Source organism: Heterodontus francisci, chromosome 6 (genome assembly GCF_036365525.1).
Source record: "Heterodontus francisci isolate sHetFra1 chromosome 6, sHetFra1.hap1, whole genome shotgun sequence".
In the NCBI taxonomy this organism is placed as follows: Eukaryota; Metazoa; Chordata; class Chondrichthyes; order Heterodontiformes; family Heterodontidae; genus Heterodontus; species Heterodontus francisci.
This window is the reverse complement of record NC_090376.1, coordinates 11,452,437-11,474,266: the sequence shown is the minus strand read 5'-3', so window position 1 is coordinate 11,474,266 and position 21,830 is coordinate 11,452,437. Positions and strand designations below refer to the sequence as shown.

General features: G+C 44.0%; 1 protein-coding gene across 4 annotated transcripts in view; it reads right to left on the bottom strand.

Moving 5' to 3' along the window:
* Nucleotides 1-21,830, bottom strand: part of myo7aa (myosin VIIAa) — a 127,690-nt gene that overhangs the window by 93,086 nt on the left and 12,774 nt on the right. For all 4 annotated transcript variants that reach the window (XR_010975184.1, XM_068033109.1, XM_068033110.1 and 1 more), the window contains exons 5-14: nucleotides 20,892-21,013; nucleotides 17,837-17,979; nucleotides 16,077-16,190; nucleotides 12,659-12,812; nucleotides 9,563-9,639; nucleotides 7,865-7,984; nucleotides 6,195-6,337; nucleotides 4,704-4,914; nucleotides 3,551-3,686; nucleotides 2,361-2,467 (exon numbers count right to left, since the gene is read on the bottom strand). Coding sequence is in view for 3 of the 4 variants with exons in the window: in XM_068033109.1 (XP_067889210.1) it covers nucleotides 2,361-2,467; nucleotides 3,551-3,686; nucleotides 4,704-4,914; nucleotides 6,195-6,337; nucleotides 7,865-7,984; nucleotides 9,563-9,639; nucleotides 12,659-12,812; nucleotides 16,077-16,190; nucleotides 17,837-17,979; nucleotides 20,892-21,013 (1,327 nt within the window). In the remaining variant the exon portion in view is untranslated. The remainder of the gene's footprint in view (nucleotides 1-2,360; nucleotides 2,468-3,550; nucleotides 3,687-4,703; nucleotides 4,915-6,194; nucleotides 6,338-7,864; nucleotides 7,985-9,562; nucleotides 9,640-12,658; nucleotides 12,813-16,076; nucleotides 16,191-17,836; nucleotides 17,980-20,891; nucleotides 21,014-21,830) is intronic.

Here is a 21,830-nt window from a genome sequence, read left to right as displayed (position 1 = left end):
CATCCTTAAGAATCATAGATGATTAACTTTCAATTCTTGAACAAAAGCAAAATATGGCAAATGTTGGAAATCAAATAAAAACAGAAAATACTAGAAATACCTGATGCTGGAAATACTTGCACTAAGAACCCTTTTGTCATTTAACCTCTTCGGCCTTCTACTCTATCACAAACCTTCCCCTTTGTTCTTTTCCCCACCCTCCCCATTTCACTTGCTTAAAACCTTTTACATCTCCAACTTTTCCCAGTTCTGCTGAAAGGTCATTGGCCTGAAAGGTTAACTCTGTTCCTCTCTCTCTCTCCACAGATGCTGCCTGACCTGGTGAGTATTTCCAGCATTTGCTATTTTATTTCAGCACTTTGGCCTGGCTTAAACCTGGACGGAAGGAGAGAGAGGGAGAACTGATCACATTTCCCAGGAACCTGTCCGAGCCAACATTGCAAAGAAATTTTAGATACTTTTAACAGCAAAGATAAAGGCAAGAACTCCAACTGACAGTCATCTTGGAAACCTGACATTTCTTAGGAGAAGCGTGGTTAAGAAAAAATTATTAGACAGACATAATTTGGAATAAATGAGTGTTCATATTCCACGTATAGGGACTAATGAGATCCTGATAAGGCTTTGAATACCTTTCTGTTGTGTTATCAGGCGGAGGCCTGGGGCCTAAATTATCACCAATAGAGATTCATGGAGAAATACAGCACTGAAAAAGGCCCTTCAGCCCACCGAGTCTGTGCTGACCATCAACCACCCATTGATGCTAATCCTACATTAATCCCATATTCCCTCTCACATTCCCACAATTCTCCTACCAACTACCTACACTAGAGGCAATTTACAATGGCCAATTTACCTATCAACCTGCAAGTCTTTGGCTGTGGCAGGAAAGCGGAGCACCCGGCGGAAACCCACGCAGACACAGGGAGAACTTGCAAACTCCACACAGGCAGTACCCAGAACTGAACCCGGGTCACTGGAGCTGTGGGGCTGCAGTGCTAACCACTGCGCCACCCTCTTGTTGGGGATATGGTTCGCAAGGGCGGGGGCGTGCGCCAAAACCTGGAAGGAGCAGGTAGCCAGGGTACACCATAAGCTGAGCATGTGGGAGCAGTGTTCTTTCTCCAACCTGGTCATCAGGTGCGAGGCGATCACCTTGTTGCTGTTTGTGACTCAGGTCTGGCCCATACCCCACGCCTGCGTCGTGGTGGTCATAATCAAGAAATCTCTTCATTCAGAAGGTTGTAAATCTTTGGATTTCTCGACCCCAGAGGGTTGCGGATGCTCCATCATTGACCATATTTAAGGCAGAGATAGATTTTTGGTCTCAGGGAATTGAGAGACATGGGGAGTTGGCTGGAAAGTGGAGTTGACGCAGAAGATGAGCCATGATCATATAGAATGGCGGAGCAGGTTTGAGCAGCTGTATGGTCTATTCCTGTTTCGATTTCCTATGCTCTTATGAGAGGGCAGACAGTGAGAAAATGTTTGAATTAGTTTTTTCTCCATCCAGGTCTCCTGCAGCTGCACCTTTCAGCCTCAAAATGCCGACTTTGTTTCAGTTTATGTCCTTCCCTCGCTCCTCCTCCCGTAGCCCCAGAAATGAACCCCAGTATTTTTAGTGTAGCTGTCGCCAGTGTTGGGGGCTTTGGAAATCCCACCCTGGGACCCAAAACCTCTCCCACAAATGCTGAAACATTCAACTCAGCTGACTATACAGTATTGTACAAGGTCTCTAATCTCATTGTAGATCAGGGTTGGGATGAAGGCGGTCCGGTAGCATTGGGGTTTTATTACTGGACTTGAAATCCAGAGGCCTGGATTAATGATCCAGAGACAAGAGTTCAAATCCCACATGGCAGTCCGGGAATTAAAATTCAGTTAACTAAGTCATAAAAGTGATGGTAACCATGAAACTATCAGACTGTCATTAAAACCATATGATTCACTAATGCCCTTCAGGAAGGAAATTACCATTCTTACCTCGTCTGGCCTATGTGACTCTCAGCAATGTGCTTGACTCTTACCTGCCCTCTGAATTGGCCTAGCAAACCACTCCACTGTACCAATCCACTACACCAAAGTATAATAAGCAACACAGCCTGCAGCCAAGTAAAGCAGCTCACCACCACCTTCTCAAGGACAATTGTCAGCGACGTCATGAACAAAGAAAGGAAAAGAATCATTGAGAATGCATCAAGTCAATCCAGGTACAAGCAGGCACTTCCCTTCTTTAGATTGCTACTAGAGCAACTGGTTGAATGGAGTCAAGTATTAGCAGAATATTGGAGACGAGCTCTAAATATCACAAATAAACACACTAAAAAAGAAACGCCTCTAATTAAAAATATGCTAGTTACCATGGCGACATCCGCCTGGAAGATCTGCTTAATGAACTTATTCTTGGAGGAGTGGACCAGCTGAATGATGTCTCCATGAAGCGTGTCCCGATTCTTCTCCAGAAAACCTGACAAAAAGGGGAACAAAAACACACAGCTCTTGAGGATGTCAAGGCAATGTAAAGTGGCAGGATCATGCTGTCAGTTATGATAGATTGACTTTCACAGGGCTGGTTATAAAACACCCTCAGGATTTTGTATTCTCCTTTGGACATTAATTGGTTATTTATGGGAGAGTCCATGTCGGATTAGAATGCTTGCTCTGGTGCATCAGGATGCCTTCCTTCAGGCGGCCTAAAATAGAGGCCTCCGTTTTTTTAAAAAAAAGGAAGACGACAAAACCACAAAGGCTCGATGACTGAAGTATGAACTCACTGAAGCTGAACTGTTCAGCTCCTTTGCATTGTCAGTCATGGCACTGTTACCTCACGTGTTCTTTCCTGATCCAGGAAAACTGCTACTTATTTCAAAATCCTAAACCCAACAGCATGAGACAGCCCAGATATGCATACAGTAGGAAAAGAATGAGTTGCATTCATATAGTGCCCTTCATGGACACAGGACATCCCAACGTGCTTTACAGTCAAATGAAGTACCTGTGAAGTGTAGTCACTGTCATAATGCAGGAAACAAGACAACCAATTGGCACACAGCAAGCTCCCACAAACAGCAATGTGATAATGAGCAGATAAATCAGATTTTAGTGATGTTGGTTGAGGGATAAATATTGGCCCAGGACCCCTGGGGAGAACTCCCCCCACCCTTCAAAATATTGCCATAGGAATTGGATAAATACTTAAAAGTATTTCTAAGGCTATGGGGAAAGATTCGTGGAATTGGACTAATCAAATTGCTCTTTCAAAGAGCTGGCACAGACACAATGGGCCAAATGGCCTCCTTCTGTGCAGTATGATTCTAGCATTAGAATGGTAAAAAGGAACTTTTGTTGGTCCAAATAGCCTTCTTATAATTACACATTACAAAATGCGTTTTCCCCCCCAATAGTTAAACCTGACCAGTGAGAATCAGAGGTTATGTGCAACAACTAATGGGTTAAAAGAGAAGAACTACACAAAGTACATTCATGGATAGCTGGGGTGCTTTGGAGTCTGATTCCAATCTAGTCCCAAACGTTTAACACAGCAACCTACCTTTGGTTTCATAGTAGACTATTCCAGCAAAATGGCTGATGCCAAACTGGGTTTCATAGTTGTTCTTTGGAGGAATGTAATAGGTGTTCAACTTGTGCTGGGAATTCAGTTTATTCAACATTGTTGTGTCTGTACCCTGTAGGGAGGTAAGAATTTGCTTTAAAGGAAAAAAAACAATGTTGCTTTCGAATGCCATATTACATATACTCTATAAACACAGTTTCACTGTTCCCCAGTTTAGTGGATATTAAAGTTGCTACAACATCACTTGAATTGAATTTAATAGTCTGACTCTCCCAATGGTTTAATCTGCTGCCAAGGGTAGAACTCGTACAGCGCAGGAAGGCACAAGTCTGGGCCATGTTTGGTGATATTATTCAGGGCTGCTACAGCAGTACAACAATTGGATTCGTGTAACTGGGCTGGGGAGGAAGGGAATATAGTCAGAGTTCTTACTCCTGTTCACTAACCTACAATCCATGCAGGAAAGATATGGGCATCAACTGAAGATCAGGTTGGACTTGGCTGCAATTGCATAGAATTATGTAACATTTACTGGCCCCTTATGGCCATTGCACCAGTGTTTATGCTCCACACGAGCCCACTCCCACTCTTATTTATCGAGCTTCTCCTAAGATGCATCTATGCTAATTTGCCTCAACCACTCTTTGAGATAGTGAGTTCCACATTCTCAGCACCCTCTTTGTAAAGAAGATTCTCCTGATGTCTCCCATGGTTGACTAGCTTGCCAACCTGCATCTCCTAGGTTCACATGCAGAATGGCCATGTGCAGGAGGTGGTCAATGACAACACTCATTTCTGCTATCTTCCATAGATACATTTGATGATGGGTTTAGGGGAAAGTTTTACAAGAGGTACAATGTACATGAGGTTTAGAAGAGTTTTACTCCATTGTCTGAGCCTGGATCATTAGTTTTTGAGACCATACTCTAGAATGACCCTGTTGCTAAGGAGGTGGGTGGAGCGGGGTGGTGGAAGACTCCCTGAAATGTTCCTGAATGTATCCATAAGGACCAGGAAGATGGGGTTGAAAGAACACTCAATGCTAATTGACACATCTTTACTCTAACCTCAGTTTCTATCCACCTCCTTCCATTTGCTTACAAATCCAGTGCCACAGCTACACCCACACCTTAGGGAATTTGCTCTCTTCATCGATGAGGGAAATGATGTTCATGGGTTTGAGCGCAATCATGTCCAGTGCATCCTGGTTGTCGGTGAACTCAATGTGCTGCCAGTTGATGTTCTCCAGGTTATACTCCTCTTGCTCCAGCTTGAAGACATGGCGCACAAAAAACTGCTGCAGATTTTCATTGGCGAAGTTTATACAGAGCTGCTCGAAGCTACAGTGAAGCAAAAGGACAAGATTAAACCAGGTTGTATATGATTCAGACACGTGTCTAGCCCCACAATCTCACTTCTGACATGGAACAGCTGATCAATTTTTTTTGATAAATTCATTTTTGGGATTTGGATGTTCTTGGCAAGGCCAGAATTTATTGCCCATCCTAGTTGCCCAGAGGTGGTGGTGGAGGTGGGCCTTCATACAACTGAGTTATTTGCTAGACCAGTCAGGGGCCAGTTATGATTCAACCACATTGGTGCAGGACTGCAGTCACATGAAAGTCCAGACTGGGCAGCTTTCCTTCCCTAAAAAGAAGGAGATGAACCAGTTGGATTTTCACAACAAATCAACAGCTTGATAGTCACTTCAAGCTGCATTCAAATTCTCAAATAGTCATGGTAGGACTTGAACACTCATTCTCGTTACTAGTCCAGTAACATAACCACTGCACTTAAGGTATTATGTATTCTATGAAGAATCAAAAGAATGTTACAACACAAACAGGCCTTTTGACCCATGAACTTTGCGATGTTCCTCCCCACCATGAGACATCAAGTGTCAGTCTTGGCTCAGTGGTAACACACTTGCCTCCAAGTCACGAGGTTTTGGGTTGAAGCATATAATCTAGGCTGGAAGTGCAGCATTGTCTGAGGTGCCATCTTTAAGATGTTAAACCAACATCTTATCTGCCCTCTCAGATGGGCATAAATGATGCCGTGGCACTCTTGACACATAAGAGCAGGAATGCTCTTCAAATGTCCAGGTCAACAATAATAGACATAAGATCAACACAACATCCCATACTTTCAATTTGTTAGGTGCCCAATGTCAAAATCAAGAACTACCAGAGTCCTGCTGCCCTGACAATATGCCTCAGTTCCGAGGAGGAATACTCTACCACACCATGACATTCATATCCTCCCCTGCATTAATCAGCTTGCTACTTCATTAGGACAATCGCAGCTTTCAATGTGGAGAAAGCTAGGTTTTTGTTAGGTAAGGGTGTCAAAAGATTATGGGGCAATGGTGGAAAAATGGAGTTGAGGTGCAGATTGGCCACAATCTAATTGAATAGCAGAACAGGTTCATGGGGTTGAATGGTCTCCTCCTGTTCCTAATGCTGTTGGGTTACTAAAATTAATTATCCACTACATACCAATATCCTATAAACCAAGCCATGAACATCTAGAATGTAATGCAGTGAAAGGAGAAACTCCCCAAAGTCAAGGATATGGACATAGGAATGTACAGGACCACAATGGACAATGCCCATCTTACCTGTTGACATGGAAGTTTTCAAACCCAAAAATATCCAGTAAGCCAATCGACCTGCGCCACACCTTGGGCTCGCGAGATGGAGGTTTGTAAATAGCTGCGTTGATCTTCTCCACTATCCACACAAATAGCCTCCCATAGATACCCTTGATGTGCATAAAGGGGAGAGGGAGGAGGCAAAATGTGGGGTCATCAGATTAAGGAGAACTACAGCAGTTCGTTGCATTCTCGATCATTGTGATTTGACCCTCTCCCTCCCTCACTCTAGGTTTCACCCCAACATCTCTTCCACCCTCCCCAGTCTCTTCTGCCAATTCTAAAAACCTCTGCAAAAACAACAGGACTGCTTCAACGAGCAGTACAGAGAATACCACTGGGAGGCAGAGTGATCCCATGGCTTCTCTGTACTGGAAAGCTGGTGGGTATTTGCCTTCAATGTATTTTTGGACAGTAGTTGATATTCAAGTCTGACTCCCCAAAGTACAGAAACTGCTCACTTCCACAGGAACCTCTCCAAGCAACCACAAAAGCGATTTAGAAGCATAATTAAAAAACAGGCAGCAGATGCTAAAATCAGGCCACTTGCACAGTAGATGTACACCAGAAAGGAGACCAACAGGGGCTGAATTTATGAGGAGGTTTTCCCCCAATTTTCTGCTGGACAATCCAGAGAAACATCACTTCTCCAGGGGAGTGGAACTAATTTGACCACTTTCAAAAGAGTCAGCACAGAGAAGATGGGCCAAGTGGCCTCCTTCTGTGCTGTATGATTTTATGACTATCTTGCTTATTTTTCTGCTTCAATATATTATTTTATCTAAATAAATAGGAGCAGCAATTTTAGCCTGTAGGCAATGGTGTTTTAGTGGAAGAGCCACTTCTGATAGGATAGGAAAACCAACTGGGCAAATTACATCGAGCAAATAGCCACAGTGGTGGTGGGGAGCATTGTTAGAATTTTGAATGCTAATTCAAGCAAGACAGAACAACACAATGCAAATTTATGTTCATAGGAAATTCAATCTAATCAAGAAAATGGCTATTTTAGATATTAATACAGGGAAAGGTCTTGGAAGAAGCCCAAGCTATAACATCGTCGCAAATGAAGAATTGTTTGCCAAATATTTGAATAAAACAAAGTCCCTTACAGGTTTAAAAATGAGCGTTAAGAGCAGGGTTCAATGTTTTGTTATCTTTCCTCCCATCACCCACCTCCAGTTCTCTCATTAATAGTTTATTTTGTATGCAAGCATCTTTTCCCCTCACTTCCTGCCCCTTGGCTCCCACTTATTCATGGCAGAAATGTAAACTTAAAGAAAAAAGCATTTATTACCCATCCCTAATTGCCCTTGAGTTTTATGACTGGCATTGCTGCATTTGTGATGCAACCAGGGCGACCGACTGTAAAACCACATCAGAATCGGAAGAGGCTCTCCTGAACCAATGCAGCCCATGCTCGTTCCGAGACTGACAACATTGAAAAAGTTTAGAGGGGTAACGTCTTCATGGAAAAGATTAAACCTCAAGCATTTGCCAACTTGATGTACAACTTTGCCTAGCCGAGCACCTCAAAATCCTCATTCTTTTCTTCAGATTAAAAATAAACCAACTCTGCAAAGAGTGCTACTTGCAGAGATGATGTATCCACGATTCGCACAGCGAGGAGCTCTCACCTTCACGAAAGCATCTCGGACATCCAGAGCTTGGTCCATGTTTAGAGGGGTGGACACCGTCTCCCCTCGTGTTATAATGGTACGGCTGGTGAGGCAGTTCTGCAGGTCTAAACAGTCAACCTGAAGGAAGGAACAAGGTAATCCGGAGGTTTAAAAGCAACTTTAAATGGAGCTTTGCATCATTTGTTTTGTATAAAATGGGATTCCAGTTGTCCAAAACGATGGCTCCCAGAGTTGAATGGCAACTGCTGGCACTCCCTTGATTGGGGATAAGGGTTGGGGAGAATGAATCCCAGATAGATAGATCAATGGAAGTATTTTCAGCCATGGCTCAGTTGGTGGTACACTCGCCTCAATCAGAAAGTTGTGCCTTCGAGCCCCACTCCATAGACTTGGGCACAAACATTTAGGCTGATGCTCCCAGTGCGGTACTGAAGGAGTGCTACAATGTCAGAAGAGCCGTCTTTTGATGGAGGAGTTAAAACCAAGACCCCACCTGCTTTCTCAGGTGGGCATTAAAAAAAACCCAAAGGCATAATTCAAAAGAAGAGCAGGGGAGGGAACAGATTTCAAAGTAATTGTCAAACGAAGCTAAAAAGTGACAAAGGAAAGCTTTTTCACGCAGCGAGTGTTTAAGGTCTGGAATGCACTGCCTGGGAGTGTGGTGGAGGCAGGTTCGATCGAGGCATTCAAAAAAGGGAATTAGACTGTTGTCTGAAAAAGGAAGAATGTGCAAGGTTACGGGGAGAAAGCAGGGAAGTGGTATTAGATGAACTGTTCATTTGGAGAGCCGGTGCAGACACGATGGGCTGAATGGCCTCCTTCGGCACTGTAACAATTCTGTGTTTGAATTCTCCCCAGAGTCCTGACTAATATTTATCCCTCAAATCAACATTGGTAAAACAGATTACTTGGTCATTATCACAGTGCTGAGTTTGGGAGCTTGCTGTGCACAAATAGGCTGCCACTCTTCCTAAAAGGGGATGGGGAGAAAAAAAGGCAAGGCTTGGAATTTTACACAGTGCCTTTCACCATCTTAGAATGTCCCAAGCGCTTTCCAGCCAATGAATTACTTTTGAAATGTAGTCACCGTGGTAATATGGAAAACGTAGCAGCAAATTTGCACACAGCAAGCTCCCACAAACAGCAATGTGATAATGACCAAATTTGTTTTTTTTTTTAAAGCGATATTGATTGGCCCTGCAAGTAACCAGCTTTTTTTTTAAAAAAAAAGACAAAAACTGTACTGAATCATTTAATTGTTTCATTGGTGTACACTAGTCCTTTTTTAGTAAATTAAGGATTTGATGAAAACCAATTTTGAAAACCGGTCTACTCGCGGCTGAACGCTTGAGAAAATGAACCTGATTTGAAGAGCCTTCCTGAACCAGCGTAATTGGCAAAAATCTTGTACCGAGGCCATGGTCAGTTGTGTGGGCGAAGTCCTGATTCAGGCAAATTGAACCTTAAACCAGCATTTAAAAAAAAACATGGAAAACACAAGCACAAGCGGTTTGGGCCACAAATCATTTGCATTTAAAATTTCCCAATCTTTTTGCAGTGGTTTGAATGATTCTGCCTGGAATGTGCTGATATAACAATGGAAGCAGGAGGAATATATATCAGTATGAAGCCAAATAGGTCTCACTATGAATGAACACAGACACCAGATATTACAGTAAGTGACTAAACACTTACCTCGAGGAGAACTGCAGCAGTCGTTAGCTGTGTAGAGTAGACGACCTCACATGAATCCAGATTGTCATACACTCGAGCTGAAGGATCAGCAGGATAAACAAAAGCAAAATTATCTCAATTGCAATTTGAATAAAACAGTTATTACCTTTGCTCATTATACTGAAGGCACAACATTGGGATCCCTGCTGACAATATTATGCACATATGCACATGCACACACAGGTGCTTCTAGTGACAGAACCATCTACGGAATGCACCAACTACCCCTTCCCTGCTCCTCGCTCCTGCGTCACTAGCTACTATTTCTAAACAGGGGCACCAATACCTCAGAGTAAGAGGGGCATGGGGCAACTTGTCTCAGTTGTCAGAGTTTGAGGAGTAGGGCAGGGGAAAAAAGGGGTTTAAACCCTTACTGTGACACTCATAGGAAATGACCAACTTGGGCACTGGATGAGTTGGAACTGGAGTTAGCTGTGATACCTCCGCACCTAGCCCATCGGAGGGTCAGTGCCTAGGTTTAGATAGAAAAAAAAAGGTTGGCCTTTATATAGTATCTTGCATGTCCTTAAGATGACCTAATGTTGCATGTGTCAGTAGGTAACCCATCACGTTTGAGTCAGAAGGTTATGCATTCAAATGCCACAACAGACACTTGAGCACAAGAATGAGGGTGATAGCCCACTGCAGCGCTGAGGGAATGCTGCACTGCTGAAGGTGCCATCTTTTGAATGAGACGTTAAACCGAGGCCCCGTCTGCCCTCTCAGGTGGGCATAAAAGATCCTATGGCAAAGAGGGAGTTCTCACCCTACTCATCCCTCAACCGATATCTAAAAAGCCGATAATCGGGTCCTCATCACATTGCTGTTTGCGGGACCTTGCTGTGCGAAAATTGTCTGATGCATTACAACAGTGAGTGGACTTCACAGGTACAACATTAGCAGTAAAACACTTTGGAATATCCCAAGGTTGTGAAAGGCGCTACAGAAATGTAAATTCTTCTTTCCTTCAAAGTGCTTCACAGCCAATGTAAACAGATACAGCAAGGTTCCATAAATGGGACAATGACCCGATTTAGACATGAGAGATAATGGGGATGGCTCCTCCTTTTTCACCTCGCAACTGACTTTTAAAAAAGAAAACAAAGTGTTTTAACCCAAGTGCCAGGAACAGACAAATTACAGCTTTAAGTTTTAAAAGAGAGATGAATGTTCATTTTTCAACATCTGAATATACACAACTACACCCACTCTCGCATTCATACAGATACGCACACACAAGATTGTAATTATACATGTAGCGTGCATTTAGGTCTTATGATTAAGAGTTCTGTGTTACACTTGCTTTTCCCTGGGGTGAAAATTTGAAATAAGGCAGGCCTATAATCGTTTTTTTGTACACTGAAGAAAAGCTCTGGAGGTTTAGGAAGATGGATTCGCTGTCGTATTTTTCACAGTAGCAGAATTCTCTCGTTATACTCCAGTCCCGGTTCAATGGCAAAGCCCTGGTAAGATTCCTACAGTGGAAAGTTCAAGGCCAACTCGAGTCTCTGCCCAAAGGCTGTTGGTGGTAGGCAAAGTCCTTTCTCTTTGAATGGCATAGATGTTCCTCTTCCTGTCTGTCCAGAATATACCATTATCAGAAACCTAAGCTGGAATTTTACGCCACTCCCAATGAGCCGAATAGCGGCGGGGGGTGGCGTAAAATGGAGCGGGAGGCTCCGGGATGCTTTCCCGACCCGCTCCCATCTCCACCCCCTTTACATAAGGCAGGGGAGGGGCAAAAATCAGCCTGCCCGCCCCAGGTCAATCAAGGCCCTTAAGTGCCCACCTCTACGCAGATTTTAAGCATGGCAAACAGGCATCCTGGAGCCGGGAAAAGCCACCTGGGAAAAGCAGGCGGCCTCCGATCGTCTCAGGGGGCTGTCCCTGCTTATCAAGCACAGGGTGCCCGATGGAGGGCCACCCCCACTACACCAACCACCCCCAAGAGCTAACATGCCCCCCTTTCCCCTAAATGACCAGGCTTGCCTCGCCAGGGCCCGACCGATTACCCCCAGGCAAGGCAACCAAAACCTACCTGCCTTCCCGGCTCCCAGGCAAGTTCTGTGCATGCTGGGCTGCAGTCCCAGCAGTGGCCACCACTCCTGGTGGCACTGCTGGAACTAAGAGCTGCCGGCCTGCTGATTGGCCAGCAACTCAATGAGGTGGGACTTCCTCCCTCAAGCAGGTAGAAGTCCCGTTTCGGAACAATTAAAGTCCAGGGACCTGTAAAATACGGAACGGACCCCCAGGCGAGGCAGAAGCAGGCTCACCACTGACTTTTACATCTGAGGCCGGCTCCTATCCACCCACCATAAAATTCCAGCCCTAATTTCTTTCATCTGACCAGAACATCTGTTTCAAATGTCCTCAAATAGTTTCTGATTGTCTGACAATGGAGTCCTGGTATCACTCACCCATATCCCATCTTGATAATAATACTGCTTTTCACACCCATTCTCTGGATTTCCAATTTGAAGTTGAAGTTGAGGTGTCTGCAGCAGTATTTTTCTAATTAGTTGCAGAAATGCTGCCATTACCACTGGACGGGTCATTTGCATATTAATGACTTCACTAAGCCTGGTCTAGATATGGAAATCAGCTCATGGTTCTTGCAGTTCCATGTGTATTGGCAGGAAAGAAAAAGTCTCCTGACCTCGCAACTCCAGTTTATTTTACAGGAACGTGTCAGTTTTGGGTTATACTTCACAAGTTCATATTTATAGTTCATAAGTTCGGATTGCATGAGCATAACACCAGTTAGCCGGTTTTAGTGCTGTTGATCAAGAAAAGAATGTTGACCAGGAACGTAGGGCAACTCCCTGCACTTCTTCAAAAAGCCCCTTGTTATCTTCTACACCCACATGAACAGCCCAACAAAGTCTTTATTTAACCACTCGTCTGAAACATGGCACTTCCGCCAATACAGCCCTCCCTCAGTAATACACTGAGAACGTAGCATAATGATCAGCCACTTGAGGTACAAGATGTCCCCACCACTAATCTTATATTCCCAACTTTCCCTCCTTCATAAAAGCAGATCATCTCTAGACTTACGTTCATAAGCCAGGTTGCCCATGTGCAGAATTCCAGCCATCAGTTTGGAGATTTCCCAGTTCTCTGTGTCGGTGAACATAAGGACCTTCATGGCAGATCGAATGTTGGCATACTCCTTTTTGTCATCACGGCCATCACAGAAGGTGCATTGCCCCTGCAACAAAACAAATTCAAACATGCCATCAGCTACGGATAGACAAGAAACAAGAAATATAGAAAATAGGAGCAGGAGGCGGCCATTCAAGCCTGCTTCACCATTCATTACGATCATGGCTGATCATCCAACTCAGTAACCTAATACCACTTTTGCCCCATATCCATTGATCCCTTTACACCCAAGAGTAAAATCTAACTCCTTCTTGAAAATATACAATGTTTTGACCTCAACTGCTTTCTGTGGTAGTGAATTCCACAGGCTCACCACTCTGAAGAAATTTCTCCTCATCTCAGTCCTGAAAGGTTTACCCCCGTATCCTTAGACTATGACCCCTGGTTCTGGACTCCCCCACCATCGGGAACATCCTTCCTGCATCTACCCTGTCAAGTCCTGTTAGAATTTTATAGGTTTCTGAGAGATTCCCCCTCACTCTTCTGAACTCCAGCGAATATAATCCTAACCAACTCAACCTTTCCTCATACGTCAGTCCCGCCATCCCAGGAATCAGTCTGGTAAACCTTCGCTGCCCTCCCTCTGTAGCAAGAACCTCCTTCCTCAGATAAGGAGGCCAAAACTGCACACAACATTCCAGGTGTGACCTCACCAAGGCCCTGTATAATTGCAGCAAGACATCCCTGCTCCTGTACTCGAATCCTCACGCCATAAATACCAACATACCATTTGCCTTTTTTACCACCTGTTGCGCCTGCATGCTTACCTTCAGCGACTGGTGTACGAGAACACCCAGGTCTCGCTGCATATTCCCCTCTCAGTTTATAGCCAGATAATAATCTGCCTTCCTGTTTTTGCTACCAAAGTGGATAGCTTCACATTTATCCACATTATACTGCATCTGCCATGCATTAGCCTACTCACTCAACTTGTCCAAATCACCCTGAAGCCTCTCTGCATCCTCCTCACAACTCACGCTCCCACCTAGTTTTGTGTCATCTGCATACTTTGGAGATATTACATTTAGTTCCCTCATCTAAATCATTAATATATATTGTGAATAGCTGGGGTCCCAGCACCGATCCCTGTGGTACCCCACTAGTCACTGCCTGCCATTTGGAAAAATGGCCATTTATCCCTACCCTTTGTTTTCTGTCTGCCAACCAATTTTTTATCCATCGCAATACACTACCCCCAATCCCGTGCTCTTTAATTTTACATGCTAATCTGTTATGTGGGACTATGTCAAAAGCCCTCTGAAAGTCCAAATAAACCACATCCACTGGCTCCCCCTCATCAACTCTACTAGTTACATCCTCGAAGAATTCTAGAAGATTTGTCAAGCTTGATTTCCCTTTCGTAAATCCATGCTGACTCTGCCCGATTCTACTACTGTTCTCTAAGTGCTCTGCTATAAAATCTTTGATAATGGACTCTACAATTTTCCCCACTACCAAGGTCAAGCTGACTGGTCAATAATTCCCTGCTTTCTCTCTACCTCCCTTTTTTAATAGTGGGGTTACACTAGCTACCCTCCAATCTGTAGGAACTGTTCCAGAGTCTATAGAATCTTGGAAGATGACCAGCAATGCATCCACTATTTCTAGGGACACTTCCTTAAGTACTTTGGGATGCATTCCATCGGGCCCTGGGGATTTATTGGCCTTCAATCCTATCAAATTTCCCCAACACCATTTTCTCTACTAATTCTGATTTCTTTCAGTTCCTCTCTCTTGCTAAGCCCTGTGTTCCCCAACATTTCTGGTATGATATTTGTGTCTTCCTTTGTGAAGACAGAACCAAAGTATGCATTTAATTGGTCAGCCATTTCTTTGTTCCCCATAATAAATTCCCCCGTTTCTGACAGTAAGGGACCTACATTTGTCTTCACCAATCTTTTTCTCTTCACATACCTATAGAAACTTTTACAGGTCAGTTGTTATGTGCCCCGCAAGCTTGCATTGGTGTACAGGTACACAGGGAATGAGCGAAGCAAGGGGTCTGACTTTATTAATGTGGAAGGGGGGGGGAGGGGAGGGGTGCGGTTTAATCAATCAGCATACTGGAAATCTGGAATTCTTTCCCAAAAATGTCAAAAGTCAGTTGAGAGCAGGGGGGTCAAATGAAGAAGGTATTCAGAGTTACAGAACCAGGCAAGTAGATAGAGATACAGATCAGCCATGATTGAATTGCATGACGGAGCAGGTTTGAGGGGCTAAATGCGGGGGGGGGGGGGGGGGGGTGGGTGCAGTGAACTCAATCTGACATACATACTAATTAGGAGCAGAAGTGGGCCATTCAGCCCCTGGAGCCTGCTCCACTATTCAAGAAGATCATGGCTGACCGGTTTGTGTTTTGAATTCCACACTCTCATTACCCCAGATAACCTTTAATTCCCTTGCCCAACAAGAATCTACCACCACCTTAAAAATATTAAATGACCCTGCCTCCACCACCTTCTGAGGCAGAGAGTTCCAGAGTAGCACAACCCTCAGGAAAAATTTCTCTTGATTTCGGTCCTAAAAGGGCGACCCCTAACTTTAAACAGTGCCCCCTCTCATGATGACAAGGAAGATTCTGGATTTTAATATTCTACCTTACAACAGGTGTGCAATGGAAGGGCACTGTGGCATGTTGGAGCTCCAATATGTTGGATGATAGTATTCAAACATGCAATTCCCCACCCGAGTAAACTTGCCCCCAACAGTGTTGGATCTCCAGCATGCACTGCATGAATGGAAGCCACAACATCTGACAACTTGTTGGAACATTGGAAAGGTCAGCTGTGGCCGAGTCGGTATCACTCTCCCCTCTGACTCAGAGTTGTGGGTTAAAGTCCCAATCCAGAAACTTGAGCAGTGTGTAGGCTGACACTCCATTGCAGTACTGAGGGGGAGCTGCACTGCTACGTGTTTTGGAATGAGGATGCGTCTGCTGTCTCAGATGGACGTAAAACATCACGTGCTACTATTTCAAAGAGCATTTATTCTTGATGTCCTGAACAATATTTATCGCTCAAATCAACAGCAGTATCACGCAGCTGCTTGTGGGATCTTGCTGAGCACAAATTGGCAGCTGCATTTCCTATATTACAACAGTGACTACATCTCATTGGCTGAAAATCGTTTTGAGACTTCCTTGGGTCATCAAATGGGCTACATAAATGCAAAACTTTCTGCAAATCTATAAATCATATTCATTGCTCACTCCTATATCCTCTCAATATCAATGATGATGTCACACTGTACTCAAATGGATCAGCAACTCCTCCGCAACCCCACCCAACCCAATAAGTCCCTCAGGTCTCACCATGGTCAAGTAGGTGTAATCTGTAGCTTTCCCAAGACCTAGTGCCTTCTTCTGGCCAAGACTCATTCCCATCAACATACAATAGAAGATGTGATAGTTCCTCTCACCATCAGCCTGCAGGAACATGAAATAAATGGAAAAGAAAATTAACCATATTTGAGAAAGACACAAAATTTACAAATTGGCCTCCCATTTTGGTTGATAGTCACTTGAGGTGTAACGGACTTTGAGATCCTTTAACAAAATATATTAATTCATCTCTCATTGCATTTTCCAAGGACAAAAACAAAAGCCAAGTTTGAATGTCTTTGCTCATCTCCCACGCTAAATTCTTCCTACTTTCCTATTTTTCACTTGCCTTTCATTTAATGGCCCTTACACATATTCTCAGTTACAGAATCATACAGCATAGGTGGTGGTCATTCAGCCCATTGTGCCTGTGGTGGCTCTTTGAAAAGAGCCACCCAACTGGTCCTACTCCCTCCTCAAGATCTCGTTTGAAGGAATTCAGTGAATCAGTGCCCCCCCTAATGAGCTGCCAGCCTGTTAGAGGTTCATTATTCTCCTGGAAAAGACCCAACTCCTGACAGCTAACCTACACCTGGCCTTCTCAACTGGAGGTTTTCAGCTCTAGTTTTCCCTAACTCATTTAATTGGAAAAAACCATCTACACAAACACAATTATTATTTCCTTCATCATCTTATAAACCTCGATCAGATCACCCCCAAGTCTACACTTCTGTAAAATGTACAGTCCCAGCTCTCTTTTAAAAAAAAAAATTCTTGGGGTGTGGGCATCGCTGGCTAGGCCAGCATTTATTGCCCATCCCTAAATGCCCATGTGAAGGTGGTGGTGAGCTGCCTTCTTGAATTACTGTGGTCCATTGCTGTGCCGTTAGAAAGGAAGTTCCAGGATTTTGACACAGCGACAGTGAAGGAATGGTGATATAGTTCCAAGTCAGGATAGTGTATGGCTTGGAGGGGAACTTGTAGGTGGTGGTGTTCCCATGCATCTGCTGCTCTTGTCCTTCGAGGTGGTAGAGGTTATGGGTTTTGAAGGTGCTGTTGACAAGTTGCTGCAATGCATCTTGTAGATGGTACACACTGCTGCCACTGTGCGCCAATGGTGGAGGGAGTGCTGATCAATGGGTCATGTGTCTAACTATTAAGTAAAAATAAATAAAATTCTAAAATTGTTATTTTATTTAGAGATACAGCACTGAAACAGGCCCTTCGGCCCACCGAGTCTGTGCCGACCAACAACCACCCATTTATACTAATCCTACATTAATCCCATATTCCCTTCCACATCTCCATCTTCCCTCAATTCCTCTATCACCTACCTATACTAGGGGCAATTTACAATGGCCAATACACCTATCAACCTGCAAGTCTTTGGCTGTGGGAGGAAACCGGAGCACCCGACGGAAACCCACGCAGTCACAGGGAGAACTTGCAAACTCCACACAGGCAGTACCCAGAACTGAACCTGGGTTGCTGGAGCTGTGAGGCTGCTGTGCTAACCACTGCGCCACTGTACTGCCCTTTTTTTAAATCATCATTTTCTTAAACCTATACCTGGAAATGGCCCGTATTTATATTAAAAAAAAGAAAAATCTTGATAAAAAAAAATATTCCTTTTCCTCCTCCGCAACAGGTGCAAAAAGAAAGTCAAAGTCTTTGCAATAAGAGTTTAAGATTCTTCCACCCAAAGATTGCCTTGTCCCACACAACATATTTGACTTCCCAAATATTATTACCTGTCGACAGACTCTGGATTTCTCCAGGAGATATTGTTCAATCTTGGCTCCTTCGATGGCCCCTCGCTTGTTAAAATGGATGTCTATATATTTCCCAAAACGGCTGGAATTATCATTCCGGATAGTTTTAGCATTGCCGAACGCTGAGGCAAAAAGATATGCAAGGTGATCAAGTCACGACAGTAAACCACTCTGAACAGGAGGGAGGGAGGGACAGACAGACGCTCTCTTCTACATTGGACAGACCAATAGACCAAATGAGATTGGGTAATCCCTTTTCTGAACACCTCCATGCAGTCTGCAAGTGTGACCCGGAGCTAACGGTCGTGCCATTTTAATTCTGCGCTCCACGCCCACCTCTCTGTCCTCTGCCTGCTACACTGTTCTATTGAAGCTCATCTATCAATTAGGCACATTACAGCCTCCCAGACTCATCAAGTTCAATAATTTCACAGATTAAGCAGTGCTCTCATTTTTTGAGACAGGTGTTGGTAATGATCTGATGTAAATGACAGCCGCCTTCTTCAAACCCATCTTTTGTTTCTTTACTTTTCCCATTACCACCCCCTTTTGCCTTGCATTTCCTTTGTCAATTAATCTCTCCTGCCTTTCATCCTATCAGACATCCCTTTGTTTTTTCTTCCCCCATTCCCTGTTACGTCTTTAACTTTTACCAGTTCTGTAAAAAGGTTATTGACTTGAAAAATTAACTCTTGTTCTCTCTCCACAAATGCTGAGTATTTCCAAAATCTTCTGTTTTTAATCACAGGTTGCAGAGTTCTCAAAGCAACAACCCCAATAGTTAAGTTTCGACGCACACAAGCTCGAATCAGGAGGGATATAGTCTAAAAAAAGATTCCGCCACAATGCACGTCTTAACCACTGGGACCGGTATCATTATTGTGGACAGAAATCACACTTACCATTCAACCAGTTTCCATCACATGGCCCATACTGCATAACAGGGGCAACATTTTAAAAATGTGAAGTTTTTGTGACTGGAGGGCTGTTTCCAGTGGCGTTTCACAGGGCTCCATACTGGGTCCCCTGCTTTTTGTGGTAATATATTAATGATTTTGAAGTAAATGTAGGGGACATGATCAAGAAGTTTGCAGATGACTACGATTGGCCGTGTGGTACATAGAGAGGAGGACAGCTGTAGGAAGATATTGATGGCCTTGTCAAATGGGTAGAAAAGTGGCAAATGGAATTCAACTTGGAAAAGTGTGAGGTGATGCATTTGGGGAGGTCAAACAAGGCAAAAGGAATAGACGACCAATGGGAAAATACTGAGAAGTGTAGAGGAAGTGAGGGACCTTGGAGTAAATGTCCACAGATCCCCGAAGGTAGCAGGACAGGTTGATAAAGGTGGTTAAGAAGGCAAATGGAATCCTTTCCTTTATTAACTGAGGTATAGAATATAACAGCAGGGAGGTTGTGCTGGAACTGTATAACTCATTTGTTAGGCCACAACTTGAGTACTGTGTGCAGTTCTGGTCACCTCATAACAGAAAGAATGTAATTGCACTAGAGAGGGTACAGAGGAGATGTACGAGGATGTTGCCGGGACTGGAAAATGCATCTATGAGGAAAGATTGGATCGGCTGGGGTTGTTCTCCTTGAAACACAAAAGGCTGAGGGGAGATCTGATTGAAATGTACAAAATTTTGAGGGGCCTGGATAGAGTGGAGGTGAAGGGTCTATTCACCTTAGCAGAGAGGTCAGTAACTAGGGGACAGATTTAAAGTGATTGGTAGAAAGATTAGAGGGGAGATGCGGAAAAACCTCTTCACCCAGAGGGTGGTGGGAGTCTGGAACTCACTGTCTGAAAGCATAGTTGAGGCAGAAACCCTCCACTCATTCAAAAGGAGTCTGGATATGCACCTCGAGTGCCGTAATCTGCAGAGCTACAGACCAAATGCTGGAAGGTGGGATCAGAATAGGTGGATTTGTTTGGCGGGCACAAAGACGATGGGCCAAGTGGCCTCTTTGTGCCTTAAATTTTCTATGATTCTATTTTTAGACGCATGAGACACTATGGGCAGACTCAGAATAGTTACAGCACAGAAGGAGGCCATTCAGCCGGTCATGTCCATGCCAGCTCTTTGCAAGAGAAACTCAGCTAGTTCCACTCCCCTGCCTTTCCCCCCCCAGAGCCTTGCAAATTCTCTCTGCAGGTAATCATCTAATTCCATTTTGAAAGCAATGATCAAATCTGCCTCCATCACATACAGGCAGTACATTGCAGATCCTAAACACTCACTGCGTAAAAAAGTTCTTGCCCTGATCTTTACCTGGCCTTGTTTTGGGGGTGTTATATGGAGTCTTTCCTTCATGTGTGCACACCTCCCTGTGTGGTCTGGGCACTAGCAGCAGTTTGGAGCTTGCGGTATTTGGGTGAGTTATGGGGGCACATGTCTCTCTATTTCCTAAGCAACCCAACAGTTAAAAGTGGAATAGAGCCTTGGACAATATGTCTTATAGTCTTTATGGCTTCTTTTCCCAACCCAACACCTAACTTGGACCAAGTCCCAGTCGCCCATCACGCCTGCACTGACCTACTTTGGCTCCAGGTCAGCAATGCCTCAATTTTTTATAATTCTCATCCAGAGTTCAAATCCTTCCATGACCTCACCCCTCCCCATCTATGTAACCTCCTCCAGCCCCGCAATGCTCTCTTCAATTTTGTCCTCTTGTGTAGGCCCCAAGCTCTGGAATTCACTTCCCAAACGCCTCTACTTCTCTCCTTCAAACCAACTTCATTGACCAAACTTTTGGTCACCTGTCCTAATGTGGCTGGGTCTTTTACTACATTTAAAGCATTACATAAATGGAAGATGTGGTAGAACCCAAATCAAGGCAGAATATATTAAAAATAGATCAAGTGCATATACACTCATTGGTACGATTGATGTATTGATAATATTAAAGTGTATACGTTGTGCAAAAATTCATTTTCCTTGTATTCAGTTCTAATACGGTGGTCTCTGATGGATATTGCATGACTAACAGTTCAGCATCTCAATTTAAAGTTAACTGGATTTCTCCAGCTCACCTTCTAGAATGGGATTTGCCTCAAGTACTTGTTGTTCAATCCAGGAGTGTTGGCCACTAATAGCTGCCAGGAACTGTAGGATGAGTTTTGTGCTCTCAGTTTTTCCAGCACCAGACTCTCCACTAAAAAAGACAACAAAAAAAAAAATCATTTATATTTGTATTTGGACCCTGTCCTGGAGCCAAGATCGTGTAATGGGCTCATAAACCTATGAAAACTTTTACATTCGTTTACAAAGTCAGTGCAAAAGCAAGGGAGGAACAAAGCCTCATCTGATTAGATTAGATTAGAGATACAGCACTGAAACAGGCCCTTCGGCCCACCGAGTCTGTGCCGAACATCAACCACCCATTTATACTAATCCTGCACTAATCCGATATTCCTACCAAACATCCCCACCTGTTCCGATATCCCCCTACCACCTACCTATACTAGTGACAATTTATAATGGCCAATTTACCTATCAACCTGCAAGTCTTTTGGCTCAGAATGCACCTATACCTTTTACATGGCAGAGAATATAATCTTTAAATTACCGGTTTTCAGTGACAAAATACTGTACCCTGGGCAGGTGTGGGGTTGGAAATTGGAGAAGGACCCAGGGCAGGTGGGAGACCGAGGATTGGAACAGGACCTTGAGGAGAGAAGGGGGACGGAGATTGGAGCAGGAGCCCAGACAGGTGGTAATGGAGATTGAAATGGAAATCTATTATGCAAAACTCCCGCCCATTTTTACTATCTGTCAGAATCCCGACCCATATTTCTCCCTGGACCACTGACAAGCCAGTGAATTGAAATGCAGGAATTATACAATGGAGCTCCTACATTTCTGCCACTGGCAATATTGGTCACAAGGGTTACGTACGATATCTTCGTATCCAGCATTAAGGGAGAACGCATTCACAAATTCAAAGTTCTGCTTTTCCTCATCTCAAGGCA